At 39.1% G+C, this 19,463-nt stretch overlaps 1 protein-coding gene across 1 annotated transcript in view; it reads right to left on the bottom strand.

Annotated features, from left to right (window-relative positions):
- LOC311140296 (NACHT, LRR and PYD domains-containing protein 3-like) overlaps positions 1–19,246 on the bottom strand; it is a 633,219-nt gene extending 613,973 nt beyond the window's left edge. Inside the window, exons 1-4 of the mRNA XM_084175285.1 lie at positions 19,130–19,246; positions 17,240–17,338; positions 9,210–9,326; positions 7,562–7,660 (exon numbers count right to left, since the gene is read on the bottom strand). Coding sequence (XP_084031411.1) covers positions 7,562–7,660; positions 9,210–9,326; positions 17,240–17,322 — 299 coding nt within the window. The 5' untranslated portion in view covers positions 17,323–17,338; positions 19,130–19,246. The remainder of the gene's footprint in view (positions 1–7,561; positions 7,661–9,209; positions 9,327–17,239; positions 17,339–19,129) is intronic.
- Between the last annotated feature and the right edge of the window lie 217 nt (positions 19,247–19,463).

The following is a 19,463-nucleotide window of genomic DNA, read 5'->3' as shown; positions in this document are numbered from 1 at the left end:
ATGACTCGACTCTCGTCCGACGGGGGGTTTGATTGGGTTTGATTTCTCGGTGTAATGGTCATTAAGTCACGGTAGAAAAACGGTAGGATAAATATGTTTAAAAATAAATAGGGCAGTGCAGGATATGTATTTGTGTGGTAGGTCGCAGTTAGCTAAAGGCTAAGGCTAACTCTAAATGCTTGATTGTGTGTCAGGCCACGTGGTACATAGCGGCTAAGGCTAATGATAATGCTAATGCTAATTGTGTTGCGTGCTACATGCTAACGGATATCCTTAGAGACCCCATTGCGATGGATTAAAGTCTCTTAAACTTGTCTCTGTGTGTGTAAGTCAGGTTATATGTTTTGTGAGCGCTGTTAAATGTTGTTTGACTATGAGGGGGAAACGGGAGGTACAGCTGGACTGTTATTCTGTCTGTTTGGGGAGGGAGTAGAGAATCTCATTTCCACGGTGAAAAAGTGTTTTTGAATGGATGTGCGCATGTGCATGATTTTACGGGGCTAAAACTACGACATGAGGTTATGTGCTAAGACTACAAAACTGCATTGTGGGTAAAGGTCATAGGTCCCATCTGGGGTTACCCTGCAAGGGGGAGACAGAAATAGACAGACAGAGGAGAAATTTTAACACGAATCTTCTAGTTGTTACATCGGCGCTTGGTTAAAGATGAAACTTGTTTTGTGACCTATTGAATTGATAAATGAGAGAGATATGTTGATGGAGTATAATGAATTAAATTAAATGACGGATTAAAATAAAATAAAAATGTTTTTGAGCGATCTATTTAGTTCTGAGTTTAGTCTTAGAGTGAATAATGTAGAACGAACGAATATTGAATATGGTTGAAATAACTCAGTGATTGCATTAACTGCTGAAATCTTGTCTGTTTCTATGTTTTTTTTTATATGAGAGGAACATGGAACGAGACGAGAGAGAGAGGAGATACAGGAAGTGCTGACGTGACATCACGTGACGCGGCAGAGGATCGGATCAGATATCAGGCTAGTTCACAAAATATGTGATGGTATGACAATTTCACATAGGCTTGGCAAACTGATTCATTAAAAATTGCATTTTGGAGGCTCTGTGCATCACTGGGGTTTGATTGGAGTTGTGTTGGGAATCAAGGACTGACATTATTCTGTAAATTTAAGATAATTAGGGGTTATAGAGCAAGGGGTTACAGGCTTTGTTTTTGGGATTGCTTTGAAGTTGACTAACTTACATTTACTTGCATTTGATGGGTTGTGGTAAGATAGCCAACACTAATTGATAAATTGGTGACATAGGATATAGGAATAAAAATTGGTTTTAATTATTATTGATTTATTAAAAAAAAAAAAAAAAAATTGGAGTTGTTAGGTTTATATTAATAATTAGAGGGGGGAAGCCATAGGCTATACAGTCTAAAATAAAATAATTCACGATAAAGGAATATAAAAGAGTAGTTACAATGGGGAAAAACGACATCAAGGCTATAAAAGTCAGTACACCGGTTGATATAATACAAAATGGTAATCCGTTAACTAGAGTATTGCTAGGTTATCCGGCAAATGAAACAAAAGTTGCCCTTCATTCTCAAACAAAAACTGATAAAATATTCCAGCGATAAGATAACCAAAGCTATAGAGATAAGGCTAAGGGAAGTACAGCTTAGGGATGTTTATCCTCAGCTTCCGGTGATCATCCAGGGGGGTGATTGTTGCATCAGAGATGAAGACGAATAATAGATAGAGGGCAAGCAGAAACGACGATGAAGATGAATCAAAACTCCAGAAGGAAGAAAATGAGATGTCTGGAAGAGAAGATTGAGGTCAAGAAAAGGCCACTAGTAAGAAGATGATGGAAGATGATATTTCGAGGACAGAACTTAGAATATAAGCTGTTGAAGAATACTGATATGTCAACGGCGAGAAGGAACAGGACCAAGAAACTCTCTGAAAACTCAATCCAATACAATTTACAACTGGAGAAGAAGGAGAAGAGAAGCTTTGGTTATGAAGAATCAGAGTGAACCAAATCAACAATCACTGTTACAGCTTCAACTGAACAATATCAAATACAATTGTACCAGCCAAGGGGGGTACCAGATGTTTCATATCCACAGCCAGTTTCTGGACAGACACAGAATTGAAGAGGAAGAGGACGAGAAGGCTTAGAAGGAGGAGGAAGATTTCAGCTACACTTCCAGCAACTTTCAGAAGACTGTTATAATTATGGACAGGTTGGTCACTTTACCTGTGATGGAAATGCGCCAGGAGAAAACAACAGAGGAAGATAAAGGACCAAGTGAAGATCACCTGTTAGTGCCTAGAAGATCCGGAAGGGGGGTGTCAGCTGAGAGCATTGATTAGAGAAGAAGAGAAAATATCTAACAATTGAAGTAAAACCAGAGGACTATGAGAAGTGATAGTGAATAGTGGAAAAACTTATCTGTGTTCAGCCTAAAGAGGTTAAACATCTCACTAATTGATAACTAATTAGGATAGGGATTTGAGGTAGTAAAACAGTTAATTACTCTTAAGGTACTAATATTAGAGCATATACTGTTATTGCAGTGTTGGGAAGAGATGCATTGTTTAAATTGAACTGTACAATAGGATGTACACTAAACGGCTGTCTGGTAGAAGATTTTAAAAAGTAGGTTTTTGGGAATCATATTGGCTTAAAAAGATAATATCATATGAAGGATGATAATATATTAGACTGCCTATTAGACAATCTGTCTGAAAAATAAAGTTAAAAGGGGTGACTGTTAACCCAGAAGGGTTACATTCTTACACCAAAAGATTTCAGGCTAGGCTAAAAGGTGTTTAGTCGTTTTGCCAAGTCTGTGTGTAAAAGAAGTCAGAAACAGGTGGGGACTTTCCCAATCACGTATTCTAAAAATTTGGTGGTAAAGGGATTTTGTGAATAAATCAGTGGAAAAGGTTTTTAAGGGTTATGAGTGACTGTTCACTTATGTTGCGTAATGTTACAGAGAAAGGTCAGGGAGAATATATGTGTACTTATCTAGTGCAAGCATTAGAAATTGTTCCGGTTAAGAATTATTGGTTAAAAGGCTATGTAATTCATAAAGTGACGCTTATAATGGAAGAGTTGGGGTCTGTTGTGGCCTCCACAGTCATTGAGGGAGTTCAGGAAGAATAGAGACAATATAGATTAATCTGAAATAGTGAAGGATACTATCATGGAGGACAGGATGAGGTCTTTGATTTTAATGACAGACAAGGAGAGGTATCTGATCAGTACCGCTCGTTAGGGGAGAGAGAAACTAAAGGGAGTGGTTTGATTCTTCTGTTGTGAAAATTAGAGATAGATGGCCAGGTAGGAATCTTTGCTTCCAGCGGTTAACTCATTCTGTAAGATCAGTGAGGAATCTTGAGGGTCCATGTCTGGTGAGAATTCCAGCACCAAACATGTTAGAGACGGTCGCTCGACCTCTATCAAGTGTGTGTGTGTCAATCTTATGCTTTGTCATGACTGTGGTATCAGCAACAATCAGTAACAGATCAAATAATGTCATTGTCAAAACATTTGTTTAAGCCTAGGTTTAGGTGTTATTGGGTTAAGGGAATTAACTTGTGTGAATTTGTTGGATGGTAAAGAAAAATCAGGTAACAGCGTAACTGAAGCATTTGAGGTGTAACCATTGAGGGCTAAAAGTTGTTTGTTCTAATAAAACATATGAGGTAAGGGGTATGTTTATGGGAATATCAGATTGTGTTGATTATATGATGACTTTGGATAAGCACGAACATAAGGTTAGAGAGGACAAATATAATGTAACTTTTTTCATGGTCCAGGTAGTAGGAACAACAGGACTTTGATGGTTAAAAGATTAGCTTTTGCCTGACAATGTGACTATGGGGAATTTTAGAGATATTTGGAGGGTTTGTGGTGATAAAGCATATATATTTTTACCTTATGGATAGACAGGATGTTGTTACATGTCAACGTTGAAGCTTCCATATGAGGTTTCTACCATTATAAGAGGGGTAGCACCGGACACAGAAATCTGAAGCTATATTTGAAATTGGATGAAAAGAGACATGGCTACATGTCATAGTCTTCAAGCCTATTATTAAAGGATAAATCTAAGGGAGAAGGGGGGACTTTTTCCATGGTATGGTGTAACATTTGGGAAGATCATATTGATAATATTAGTAGATACTTTGAGTCCAGATAGTTCAGATATTATAACGAGTGTTATATATGCATTGCAGAATATAAGGGATGCGTTTGGGAGATCTGAGAAGACTTGGTTGCAAAATCAGGTAGGCCAGTAGGGGCAGTGATGGGTTACATTTTAATGGCAGCTTTGATAACACTGTGTGATGTTTCTAATATGTTACTGACCTTTGAGAAAGCTATGATATTGAGATAGGTTGGAGAGTGATGCCTGGAGACAACACTCAGATGCCGGTGTTGACTGTTCCGGATCTGGATAAAGATGGACAAGTGGAACTGAATGGATAAATATCATTTTTGATGTTTTGATCATTTTTCATTTTTTATTTTTTTTTCCAATATTAGTGTGATTTGTAGTATGATTTATGAATCAAGGGGGGAATGGGTTTATGTGATTCATACATCATTTATATATCATTTTTATATTCTTAGTGGATATTGATGTTTAATTTGAAAGGGTTGTTTTGCAAAAGATACTGTTTGGTATTTTTCTTTTCTTTCAGAAGCATTTGGGGAACATATGGAGATTGAAATACTCAAACAAGGACAATATGAAGGGACAATATGAAACGACAATGACTGGAGGAGATGAAACAAGGAGGGTGTGGCCGATTCCATCATCAACAAATCCATTGGAAGAGGAGACTACGGGGAGATGAAGTGTAGTGGACTACATTCCAGTGTCTGCAATGAAATATAGACATGTGTAATACATAATTTGTGTCATATTCTTAGGTATATTTGTAGAATGATGTTTGATGTTATTGGATACATGTGGGGAACTTAGATGTTTTTGTTTATTTCGTGAATGCTTAGGGACAGAGAGAGGCTAGGCAGGGAGAGGTTCACTGTAAGGTCCAATGGGTTGACCAGCCTTACAATGGATATTTATTGGATAGGCTTTTGTTTGCAGGGGCTTACATGTGTATTTAATTGCATCATAGTTTCAAATGTTTTTGAATGGTTTATGAGGTTATCTGGAGTACCGAAGGTGGTTGCCTGGGGCAGAGGGACCGTGAGAGAATTTTACTGTCTTGATTGATGGATGGAAGGTTGCCGGACAGTTTTTCGCTCTTACACTCCATAAAGATTTGTTCATATTTCATAGTAATGTATTCATACTTCATAAACAGTTATTCATATTTCATAGAAAGGTAGTTACACTCTAGAGGAGAATGTTTTTGGTTTAATGTTAAAGATACTCAATAAGATAAATTGTTACTAGTCATAATCCTATTCTGTTTGTTGTCGAGACTTTTAATTTGTCTCGAAGGGGGGAATATGTAGTGTATTGAGATTATGACGTTGTTAATGTTTTAAGTGGAATCAGAGAGAATGTTGTTTATGTTAGTATCAAAAGGGAATGTTTTAGTGTAACGTCACATACAACAGACAGGAAGTGTGTTGTAGACAGGGGAGACTGGTGATTGGCCAGAAGAGGGAGCATCTTTTTGCATTGTTTATAAATAGGGGCTAGACTACAGAAAGGGCAGAACGGCCATGACAATCTAGGACGCCGTTCTCCGGACACCGCGGGTCTGTAATTTAGGCTGTAACCTCGTGATTTTAATAAAAGCCTCTAACACGGTGCAGCTTGAACGGACTCTTTGTTGACAGCAATAATGGCCACCATTCACCCGATACGACAATAGCAAGACGATTTTGAGGTAGGAAGTGCTTCTGTTACCCAGTAGCCTGCTGGAATAGGCTACTGAGAATGGGGTCATAATTTCAATCAATGAATCAAATATTAATAATATGGATATGAACTGAATAGGCCTATGCTTGTCAACAACAGCCAGGTTATTTTTATTTTTTTACCTGTAGCTCTCTCTCTCTCTCTCTCTCTCTCTCTCTCTCTCTCTCTCTCTCTCTCTCTCTCTCTCTCTCTCTCTCTCTCTCTCTCTCTCTCTCTCTCTCTCTCTCTCTCTCTCTCTCTCTCTCTCTCGCTCTCTCTCTCTCTCTGACTTTATACACAGAAGATCTCCAGTAAACATAGAATCACATGGTTTATCCGTCTCTTTGTGACCGCCGATAAATTCAGAACAAAGTTGAGTACAAATACAAAGTTGCAAATGTCTTTGCAATTGATTCAAACAAGGGACTTATACAAATTTGTTTCAAATGAAAATCGAGATGACTGCATTAAAATATAAACAGTAGGCTATAGTCCTATTTCAATCAAATTGAAATACATTTCATGTTCAATATATTGAGTTTTTTGCTACTTGTAGACTACGGTCTGTAATTTGTCTCAATATATTTCATGATGTGTAGCCTAACATGTGTCCAATGATGTGCCAAATCTGTGATTTAGAATAATCCGCCTCAATATTTGCAGCCGTAGGTGGTAATATCTCTCTAGGAGCTGATCTGTCATCAGTATTGTGAACTAATTATAATGTTAAGGAAAGATTTGAAGTGAGAAAACTGATCCAAGAGCAGCGCTCCCTTTCTTTCGATCCTCTAAATAACGACATGCTCCAACAACGCACTTGGCGACCGTTCTCTCTGCGTGGTGCGTGGGAAATACATGTTACATCTTCAGCCGTTGTAGGAAAGATGCATCTTAAAACACTGGTAAGCCTAAATTCCATCGCTATCGGGAAACCGGGCCCAGAGTGACTTACAATACAGTTGCCATATTGTAGTGTATTCAAGCTTTAAAAAGGCTTCTAGAGTTTGTAATTTCCACTTTAAAAATGTCAAACTTAATTTGCCCTAATGAAAAATGTACCGACCACTACAAAAAAATTCCATGAATTATAATGCACATAATAATTTACATTTCCTATTGCTGCAGGATTCTTTTCCTGCTGTGAGAAACTGGGTCAAATTAAGATATGGCATATGTAAGTGCATTCATCTTAAGATATCTAGGTGAGACAACCACATATCACAGTCAAATATACAGGATACGAACATTCCATTCCAGCTAAACAATGGATATATAGCATTTAGCCAAAAAAACATTTATTTTTATACACATCTCAAATCCATTAATAAAAAATCTGAGAACAGTAATATTGAAGGTACCCAGTAATATTGAAGGTACCCAAGGCAATCATTTCTGCTGAAAAAATTTGTGGATATAGCGTTTTGGAAATAAATGTAAGAATTCTTCAACAAAATTGTGTTTTGCCAGTAACCGAAAGGTCCCTGGTTCTAATCCCCGAGCAAACTAGGTGAAAAATCTGTCGATGTGCCCTTGAGCAAGGCACTTAACCCTAATTGCTCTTGTAAGTCACTCTGGATAAGAGCGTCTGCTAAATGACGTAAATGTATGTAAGATGAATTCTGCTGAAAAAAATTGTGGATATAGTGTTTTGGAAATAAACTTAAGAATTCTTAAACAAAATTGTCATCTCACCTCTTAGCTTTGGTGTCATGTCCCTCAGAGAGACTCCTTTTAGAGGCAGGGACCCCCTCCTCTCTCTTCCCAGAGAGACTCATTTTAGACCACTGACCCCTAAACAGAGATCCAGCATGTTGGTTGTGGTGAACACAGTGACAACTAATTCTAGAATGTCCATTGTTCTCTTTTATTCATGATCTCTTAGAAATAAAACATTAACTAACAGACACGTCCAAACAGTCAGGTGATTTAATGCAATTACTTTTTCTAGCCCAATGACTACTCAAAACCCACCCACAAGGCCTGACAACTAGGCCAAAACATAGCCCCTGATAGGCCTACATCTTATTTCAGATAGCCTCCAGTAGCCTGGGCAAGATTTAGGCAAGATGTAAGCTGAATGATTTAGCAGCTTGCTTAGTTCAAATTGACAGATTAATTTATTTAACATGAATAGCAAGACAATTTTGAGGTAGGAAGTGCTTCTGTTACCAAGTAACCTGCTGGAACAGGCTACTGAGAATGGGGTCATAATTTCAATCAATGAATCTATTATTAATAATATGGATATGAACTGAATAGGCCTATGCTTGTCAACAACAGCCAGGTTATGTTTATTTTTTTACCTGTAGCTCTCTCTCTCTCTCTCTCTCTCTCTCTCTCTCTCTCTCTCTCTCTCTCTCTCTCTCTCCACACACACACACACACACACACACATACACACACACTCATCTGCTGTCTCAACCTCTGAATGATCGATTATGAAAAGGCAACTGACATTTACTCCTGAGATGCTGAACTGTTGCAACCTCTATAACCACTGTGATTATTATTTGACCCTGTTGGTCATCTATGAACATTTGAACATCTTGAAGAATGATCTGGCCTTAATGGCCATGTACTGTTATAATCTCCAACCGGCAGAGCCAGAAGGGTACTGGCCACCCCTCAGAGCCTGGTTCCTTTCTAGATTTCTTCCTAGGTTCCTGCTTTTCTAGGGAGTTTTTCCTAGCCACAGTGCTTCAACATCCGAACATGCGCTGTTCGGCACGAGACGACCGTTAGAGCCAATGACCTTCAAATCAAATTGTATTTCTCACATGCACTGAATACAACAGCTGTACACTTTACCGTGAAATGCTTACTAACGAGCCCTTTCCCAACAATGCAGTTAAAAAGTAAGAAAAATTAGCTAAATAAAAAAAGGAAATAGTAACATAATGATATAACAATAATGAGGCTATAAGGAGTAACAGTACTGAGTCAATGTGCAGGGGTAACAGGTAGTTGAGGTAATAACTAGACTATATACAAGGAGTACCAGTACTGAGTCAATGTGCAGGGGTACCAGGTAGTTGAGGTAATATGTACATGTCGGTAAGGGTAAAAGTGACTAGGCAATCAGGATAGAGATTACATCTCCTCATCCAGGGAGTGCACACACACACACACACACACACACACACACACACACACACACACACACACACACACACAGGGAATGTTGTGTTTGTTTAATATTGTTTCAGGACTATGAAAATGGAAAAAAGGATTAGCCTATGGATTATAAAAACAACAAAAATAAATGGTAAAATGGGAGAGGAGAAATGACTAGAGACAGTGTTGTTTAACTCACTGACCATGACCCATGAGTTCTTCTTACCTTTGTTCAGTAGGAAAGGCTCCCTCTCTAAAGGATATAGGTTGACGCATAGACCAGTCATTCTTCATGGACACACAGCTGGGTACAGGGGAGGCTGGTCTCTCCTGCTTGATTGGGCTTCAACACAACAGAGACAAACATTACGTCTCTCATCTACTCTGAGCTCAGATGGAGAAACAGGAAACATAAGAAGAGTTTCATTCTAAAACGCCATTTTCAGAAATGTTGGTAAATTAGCTTTTATTGTTTAAAGACATTATGAAAGAGATTGGTGTGGTTTTTCACTATCTAATCATGGCATGGGGTTGTTCAATGACATACATGTATTTGTTTAAAATCCATCACTTGATGATTTCATTTCAGAGACAAATAATGTTATTTTTTTGTAAAAATGCTATATATCTGCCTCACTCTCAGAGAAATAAGTAGTACTGCTAGGTTTTACACAGTAATAATATATCTGCCTCACTCTTAGAGAAATAAGTAGTACTGCTAGGTTTTACACAGTAATAATATATCTGCCTCACTCTCAGAGAAATAAGTAGTACTGCTAGGTTTTACACAGTAATAATATATATCTGCCTCACTCTCAGAGAAATAAGTAGTACTGCTAGGTTTGACACAGTAATAATATATATATATCTGTCTCACTCTCAGAGAAATAAGTAGTACTGCTAGGTTTTACACAGTAATAATATATATCTGCCTCACTCTCAGAGAAATAAGTAGTACTGCTAGGTTTTATACAGTCAAATGTGACCGACCGGCTCGATTCGATCTTATGTAGCAAAATTTTAAATTGTGTTTTTTACATTGGATAACAGTAGAGACTCAGCTAGAAAAAGGTATATCATACACTACAGTTGAGGAACAATGGGAAAGTAATTCTGCTTTGAAAGATGTTAAACTTGTAACCTCAATTTTGAGAAATTGGCCTTTGAATGTTTTGGTACACCTACTGGAGAGCTCTTCTTTATCTACAGTGGTATTACTTTGGCAGATAATGTCACCCATCGAAATAAATAATATATATATAGTTAACTAAATGTATGGTGTTTTTGGTTTATGTCAGTTTCATTGTTTGTTATGCTATAAATTGTTATGTTATGGTTGTAAGTGGTAAATGAACTAGAAAATGTCCTATTTTGAAATTCTGAGTAATTACTACTTTAGTAAGGATATACTTTATTCAGTACTAGTGCAGTTGCTAAATAATTCCAATAGATGGCAGCATAAGACCATTAATGACATTTCAGAAGGTTTGTTTAGTTTTTTCTCTGGATACACCACCACTCCCCCTCACAGGAAAACTCCTGCACACGCTTTTTACTGTCCCTTTCCACACTGCTAACGCAAGAGGAACGACTGAAAAAGCATTTAACACATTACAGTGAAATAATATAATGATGATTCATGTTTATTATTAGCTGTTTTTATGCTCATGTTTTGAAATTATACTTCATTACTATAACGATTATCAATAAGCCTGAACATTAATTTAGTCACCTCTGGTTGAGAAAAACGTATTTTCCTAGTACATTCATTGTCAGATTCATCAACCAGCAGCGAGCACTCTGCCTTCTAGCACAAGCGAGGGGCATGTTGAGGTACATTTGCAAACCGCAAGGGTTGCAAGATGTAATTTATTGGCGGGCTGGAAGACGCACTCTTGTCTTATCTATTCCGAGGTTGTACTCCTGAGTGGCGCAGTGGTCTAAGGCACTGCATCACAGTGCTAGCTGTGCCACTAGAGATCCTGGTTCAAATCCAGGCTCTGTCGTAGCCGGCCGCGACCGGGAGACCCATGGGGCGGCGCACAATTGGCCCAGCGTCGTCCAGGGTAGGGGAGGGAATGGCCGGCAGGGATGTAGCTCAGTTGATAGAGCATGGCGTTTGCAACGCCAGGGTTGTGGGTTCGTTTCCCACGGGGGGCTAGTATGAACAAAAATAAAAAATTGATGTATGCACTCACTTACTGTAAATTGCTCTGGATAAGAGTGTAGACTAAAATGTAAAAATGTTTAATCGCAATATTAGATATTTAAAAATGCATGTATACTAGGGTTGAGGTTGGAGCATCTGACTAGTGATTATTTACCAGGGGTTCAACACCTGCTATAGTCACTATTTAATTGCTCTTCCAAAAGCATCACAGGCCTAATACGAGATATATAGCTAACTAAAGTAATGAGTGACCATTTTAGAAAATCATGGGACATATAGTATTTGGTTGCATGCTATTTTATGTCAATCATATTGCTGCTTGTAGCCTATAACTGATGCTTCGTGGTCTTATGCTGCCATCTATTGGAAATATTTAGCAATTAAAAGTTATTAATTCACGTACAGACATTGGTGAGGCAGCTGAGAAATAAAGTGTATTAGATCAGTCTCAAACCTGCCCCAAGCCAATTGCTGGACTTTCACACAGAGGTTACTAGGTCAACCAATTCAAACCACATTTAAAAATAAAACAAATGTGTCTTATTTATCAAGTGTTCTGTCTTGCAATTATACATACAATAAAATAACAACAAAATAATCAAAACGCTATTTAATACTATAATTGTATTTACTAAGATAATATTATTACTAAAATAGTTTCTAAAATGTTCTAGGCTACCCTACCCTAGAATTAGGGGTTAGGATTACGGCTAAAATAGGTTATAAGTAGGGGGAAAGAGTTTCTGTATAGCACTTTGTGACATCTGCTGGTGTAAAAAGGGCTTTATAAATACATTTGATTGATTGTTAGGTTTAGGGTTTATATGGCAAAAAACAGTATGGGTTTATGGCACTCTTGCTCCTCCTTGTGGTCGTATGTGGGTACTACATAACTAATTCATGACACTTGCTTGTCTCATAATCTGAGGTATCAACTGCGTCAGATCTACAAATCCATTAGCTAGACCACCTGATTAGACAACAATCACCCCATTATACCCATTTGGTTTGCAACTCAGTGAACCTGAGCATCATTCGCTCAATTTGATGCCTACGAACGAAGATTTCGATGCATATCAAATTACCCAGCAGCCATTTAGAAATAACAAGTCCTCAAAGAAAAGGTTATTTCTTAATTTAAAAATGTCTTCTGGCTGTTTAAATCGCCCACATCTTGAAAAAGAGGACAGGGACATGCGTTTTGTTTAGATTGTACACTTTTTTCTTAAAACAAATATGGTTAACCATGACCAGAAAATGTTTAATGTTTGATGGCTATCCACCAGCCATCGCCTCTTAAACTGTGTCTCACCTCACTATTGGTGACCACAATATGTATTCAGGTGAACAGTGTGCGTGCTCACCAAGTAGCTGTAACCTTGTTAATAATCAGTTACCTGAGGTAAACCTTTTATTTATTTATTTTATTTCACCTTTATTTAACCAGGTAAGCCAGTTGAGGACAAGTTCTCATTTACAACTGCGACCTGGCCAAGATAAAGCAAAGCAGTCGGATAAAAACAACAACACAGAGTTACATATGGGGTAAAAAAAACATAAAGTCAAAAATACAACAGAAAATATATATACAGTGTGTGCAAATGTAGCAAGTTATGGAGGTAAGGCAATAAATAGGCTATAGTGCAAAATAATTACAATAGTATTAACACTGGAATGCTAGATGTGCAAGAGATTATGTGCAAATAGAGATACTGGGGTGCAAAATAGCAAAATAAATAACAATATAGGGATGAGGTAGTTGGGTGGGCTAATTTCAGATGGGCCGTGTACAGGTGCAGTGATCGGTAAGGTGCTCTGACAACTGATGCTTAAAGTTAGTGAGGGAGATAAGAGTCTCCAGCTTCAGAGATTTTTGCAATTCGTTCCAGTCATTGGCAGCAGAGAACTGGAAGGAATGGCGGCCAAAGGAGGTGTTGGCTTTGGGAATGACCAGTGAGATATACCTGCTGGAGCGCAGACTACGGGTGGGTGCTGCTATGGTGACCAATGAGCTAAGATAAGGCGGGGATTTGCCTAGCAGTGATTTATAGATGGCCTGGAGCCAGTGGGTTTGACGACGAACATGTAGTGAGGACCAGCCAACAAGAGCGTACAGGTCACAGTGGTGGGTAGTGTATGGGGCTTTGGAGACAAAACGGATGCACTGTGATAGACTACATCCAATTTGCTGAGTAGAGTGTTGGAGGCTATTTTGTAAATGACATCGCCGAAGTCAAGGATCGGTAGGATAGTCAGTTTTACGAGGGCATGTTTGGCAGCATGAGTGAAGGAGGCTTTGTTGCGAAATAGGAAGCCGATTCTAGATTTAACTTTGGATTGGAGATTCTTTATGTGAGTCTGGAAGGAGAGTTTACAGTCTAACCAGACACCTAGGTATTTGTAGTTGTCCACATACTCTAGGTCAGACCCGTCGAGAGTGGTGATTCTAGTCGGGTGGGCGGGTGCCAGCAGCGTTCGATTGAAAATCATGCATTTAGTTTTACTAGTGATTAAGAGCAGTTGGAGGCTACTGAAGGAGTGTTGTATGGCATTGAAGCTCATTTGGAGGTTTGTTAACACAGTGTCCAATGAAGGGCCAGATGTATACAAAATGGTATCGTCTGCGTAGAGGTGGATCTGAGAGTCACCAGCAGCAAGAACGACATCATTGATATACACGGAGAAAAGTGTAGGCCCAAGAATTGAACCCTGTGGCACCCCCATAGAGACTGCCATAGGTCCAGACAACAGGCCCTCCGATTTGACACACTGAACTCTATCTGAGAAGTAGTTGGTGAACCAGGCGAGGCAGTCATTTGAGAAACCAAGGCTATTTAGTCTGCCAATAAGAATGCGGTGGTTGACAGAGTCGAAAGCCTTGACCAGGTCGATGAAGACGGCTGCACAGTACTGTCTATTATCAATCGCGGTTATAATATCGTTTAGGACCTTGAGCGTGGCTGAAGTGCACCCATGACCAGCTCGGAAACCGGATTGCATAGCAGAGAAGGTACGGTGGTATTCGAAATGGTCGGTGATCTGTTTGTTAACTTGGCTTTCAAATACTTTCGAAAGGCAGGGCAGGATGGATATAGGTCTGTAGCAGTTTGGATCTAGAAAATGGTTAACCTACAGGGTTAACGCTCACCAAGTAGCCGTAACCTCACCAAGTAGCCGTAACCTTGTTAATAATAAGTTACCTAAGGTAAACCTACAGGGTTAACGCTCACAAAGTAGCTGTAACCTTGTTAATAATAAGTTACCTGAGGTAAACCTACAGGGTTAACGCAGGCAGGTCTCATTGATAACAATAGTGAAGCTGGCATTGTGACGCAGAACAATGGGCTGGGAATAGAACGTTCTGAAGGCGAGTCGGTGCCACGGAGCTCAATAGAACTAATAGGAGCTGGTAGGGTGAAAAATGCCCAAACATAAGGCCTGTTTTTTCGCAATTACTTCATAACCAGGGACAGAAGGTAATATTATGAAACATGGGCTCCATGGCGGATGCAATGAACTAATTTTATCAGAAATAAACGTTGTAAAAAATGTCACTTGAGGCGCCCCGAAAATAATATTCAAAAGTTCAGTCCTTGGACACAGCGGGGTTAAACACTAAAGTTACCATCCATCTAGTGAAGAGAGGAGAACCGGACAGAGGGAGGGTAGGAAGCCAGCATCCGTCAACGAGAGAGGGAGAAGCCCTCCACGGTATTTAACAGGTGGAAGAAACAACCAGGGAGCTCCATCGGTCCACAAGAAATGCAGGCAGCCGGTGATGATGTAGTGGTAGCCAGGATAACTAGGATGCTGCTGGTAGAGTAGCTAGCTTAGCTAGCTGTACAGACTAGCTTGGCTAGCTAGCAGGTCGTTCGTCTGTCCCTCGAGGATGATGACAAATCCGGTGAACCACAAGATGAAACAAGGATAGCGAGTGAAAAGGATCTGGCTACACTCATACTGTCACTGACCATTACGCAAAAAAGCAAATTGAACAATAAACTTTGGTGTCTCAACACTGTAACGAACTCCGTCGTTGTTCCCCAAGATCACCTCAGACCACTCTGCGCGTAACTGGACAATATGCTTGGCGCCAAACCGTACGTGGACGCGGACAGTTCTGTACGGGAACGAGGACAGTTCCAGAACGCGGACATGAGCAGAGCAACACAATAAACTAAACCAGGTATTTACAGTGGCTTACATTAGTAATATTCTTTTTTTATTATTATGTAAAACAAAAATTCGTTGTTTTTTAAAACAATATTTTGAGATCCACAAAGCGTCTCAGTGTAGAAAATTGGTCCTCTCTCTCCCCAGACAGACTCATTTTAGACCACTGACCCCTAAACTTTATCTTGGCCAGGTCGCAGTTGTAAATGAGAACTTGTTCTCAACTGGCTTACCTGGTTAAATAAAGGTGAAATAATTTTTTTTAAAATAAAAACAGATATACAGCATGTTGGTTGTGGTTAACACAGTGACAACTAATTATTGAATGTACATCTGCCTCACTCTCAGATAAATAAGTAGTACTGCTAGGTTTTACACAGTCAAATATAACAAATAACTAACTTTTTTATAAAGAACTGTACACATGATACATTTGTAACATCAATATTAAAAAATTGAAATAAAAAAAAATCCAGTAATATGAGATCTGTATGTAAAACATTTACCTTTGACTTTAGCAGATGTTTTTGTCCAGGGCCTGGTATCCCAAAAGCATCTTAAGGCTAAGTTAATCGTTAGAACCTTCGTAGGAGCATTGTTAAATCTCTGAGGTGTTTCCCAAAACCATCGTTATTAACGTTGCACTTGAAAACGCTCATAATCTAACACCTGCCTCAGACCACTTGTAGAACAGCTGAGTGCGTCGTTAGATGCTTTTTTGCCCTCCCGCGTCACTTTATACACAGAAGATCTCCGCTAAACATAGAATCACATGGTTAATCCGTCTCTCTGTGACCGCCGATAAATTCAGAACAAAGTTGACTACAAATACAAAGTTGCAAATGTCTTTGCAATTGATGCAAACAAGCGACGTATAAAATGATGCTTCAAATGAAAACCGAGATGACTGCATTACAATATAAACAGTAGGCTATAGGCCTATTTCAATCATATTGAAATACGTTTCATGTTCAATCAATTGAGTTCTATTTTGCTACTTGTAGACTACGGTCTGTAATTTGTCTCAATATATTTCATGATGTGTAGCCTAACATGTGTCCAATGATGTGCCAAATCTGTGATTTTGAATAAGCCGTCTCAATATTTGCAGCCGTAGGTGGTAATATCTCTCTAGGAGCTGATCTGTCATCAGTATTGGGAACTAATTATAATGTTAAGGAAAGATTTGAAGTGAGAAAACTGATCCGAGAGCACCGCTCCCTTTCTTTCGATCCTCTAAATAACGACATGCTCCAACAACGCACTTGGCGACCGTTCTCTCTGCGTGGTGCGTGGGAAATACATGTTACATCTTCAGCCGTTGTAGGAAAGATGCATCTTAAAACACTGGTAAGCCTAAATTCCATCGCTATCGGGAAACCGGGCCCAGAGTGACTTACAATACAGTTGCCATATTGTAGTGTATTCAAGCTTTAAAAAGTATTCTAGAGTTTGTAATTTCCACTTTAAAAATGTCAAACTTGATTTGCCCTAATGAAAAATGTACCGACCACTACAAAAACATTTCATGAATTATAATGCACATAATAATTTACATTTCCTATTGCTGCAGGATTATTTTCCTGCTGTGAGAAACTGGGTCAAATTAAGATATGGCATCTGTAAGTGCATTCATCTTAAGGTAGCTAGGTGAGACAACCACATATCACAGTCAAATATACAGGATACGAACATTCCATTCCAGCTAAACAATGGATATATAGCATTTAGCCAAAAAAACATGTATTTTTATACACATCTCAAATCCATTAATACAAAATCTGAGAACAGTAATATTTTAGGTACCCAGTAATATTGAAGGTACCCAAGGCAATCATTGCTGCTGAAAAAAATTGTGGATATAGCGTTTTGGAAATAAACTTAAGAATTCTTAAACAAAATTGTCATCTCACCTCTTAGCTTTGGTGTCATGTCCCCCAGAGAGGCTCCTTTTAGAGGCAGGGCCCCCCTCCTCTCTCTCCCCAGAGAGACTCATTTTAGACCACTGACCCCTAAACAGAGATGCAGCATGTTGGTTGTGGTGAACACAGTGACAACTAATTATAGAATGTCCATTGTTCTCTTTTATTCATGATCTCTTAGAAATAAAACATTAACTAACAGACACGTCCAAACAGTCAGGTGATTTAATGCAATTACTTTTTCTAGCCCAATGACTACTCAAAACCCACCCACAAGGCCTGACAACTAGGCCAAAACATAGACCCTGATAGGCCTACATGTTATTTCAGACAGCCTCCAGTAGCCTGGGCAAGATGTAGGCAAGATGTAAGCTGAATGATTTAGCAGCTTGCTTAGTTCAAATTGACAGACTAATTTATTTAACATGAATAGCAAGACGATGTTGAGGTAGGAAGTGCTTCTGTTGCCCAGTAGCCTGCTGGAATAGGCTACTGAGGATGGGGTCGTAATTTCAATCAATGAATGAAATATTAATAATATGGATATGAACTGAATAGGCCCATGCTTGTCAACAACAGCCAGGTTATTTCTTTACCTGTAGCCTAATCTGGCTGACTGTTACCTTCAATCTAATGCATTCTAACATCTGATCAGCAATTGAGATAGAACTGTGACCATGGTGACACTTTAACTTCCAATTGAATTAACTAAACACGGCCATTATTAATTACATAATAACACAAGGCTACAACAACAATAAACTGAAGTTAAAGGCTATTTATTACATCTGTTTGCCAGCTCCAGGTTGGCTACACAAGTGGCACAAAATGGTTTGCAACGACTCCAGTCATTTCAACATATGTATAGTATAAAATGGCAGGCTACAGTAGCCTACATATACATACAGTGAGGGGAAAAAGTATTTGATCCCCTGCTGATTTTGTACATTTGCCCACTGACAAAGACATGATCAGTCTATAATTTTAATAGTAGGTTTATTTGAACAGTGAGAGACAGAATAACAACAAAATAATCCAGAAAAACGCATGTCAAAAATGTTATAAATTGATTTGCACCACATCAAGCCATCTCTGAACTGTACACTACCATCTGGTCCATAGAGACTAAAGGACTATACACTCTATGCTGCACACCACATCAAGCCATCTCTGAACTGTACACTACCATCTGGTCCATAGAGACTAAAGGACTATACACTCTATGCTGCTCACCACATCAAGCCATCTCTGAACTGTACACTACCATCTGGTCCATAGAGACTAAAGGACTATACACTCTATGCTGCACACCACATCAAGCCATCTCTGAACTGTACACTACCATCTGGTCCATAGAGACTAAAGGACTATACACTCTATGCTGCTCACCACATCAAGCCATCTCTGAACTGTACACTACCATCTGGTCCATAGAGACTAAAGGACTATACACTCTATGCTGCTCACCACATCAAGCCATCTCTGAACTGTACACTACCATCTGGTCCATAGAGACTAAAGGACTATACACTCTATGCTGCACACCACATCAAGCCATCTCTGAACTGTACACTACCATCTGGCCCATAGAGACTAAAGGACTATACACTCTATGCTGCTCACCACATCAACAGGGTTGTAGTGGAGGGTAAACTCTCTCACACACCTTTTTCTTTGCAAAATAGCGTTTACTCAACTTTGTATTTTGTTCAGTCTCGTTTCCCACTTTTTATGCGTACCCAGCATTAAGCCTAAATCCCATCGCGGAAACCAGGCCCAGGTTGGTCAGCATGATAAAGAATCATATCTCAAGCCTGCTCTGTCTATTGAATGTCTGACGACGACTTAACTTTATAATAGTTCTGTGTAGCCTAGACTTACCAGAGTCTGCCCGTCTTTCCTTCAAATCAACACATTTATCCAACGTCTAATGTTGCCGAGAAATGTGCGCCACAGTTTCAACAGCCATATTGTAACTGCGTAGGCTACAAACTTACTTTCACTTTCATATGAGGAAAACCTCAGGAATTACCAGGCAACATTGGAATTAGTTTCTGAGTGACAGTGAGGAGAACCATTACCAGGCAACATTGGGATTAGTTTCTGAGTGACAGTGAGGAGAACCATTACCAGGCAACATTGGGATTAGTTTCTGAGTGACAGGGAGGAGAACCATTACCAGGCAACATTGGGATTAGTTTCTGAGTGACAGGGA

This window comes from Coregonus lavaretus (assembly GCF_964263955.1).
Source record: "Coregonus lavaretus genome assembly, chromosome: 2".
NCBI classification, from domain to species: domain Eukaryota; kingdom Metazoa; phylum Chordata; class Actinopteri; order Salmoniformes; family Salmonidae; genus Coregonus; species Coregonus lavaretus.
This window is presented reverse-complemented; position numbering and strand designations above follow the sequence as displayed.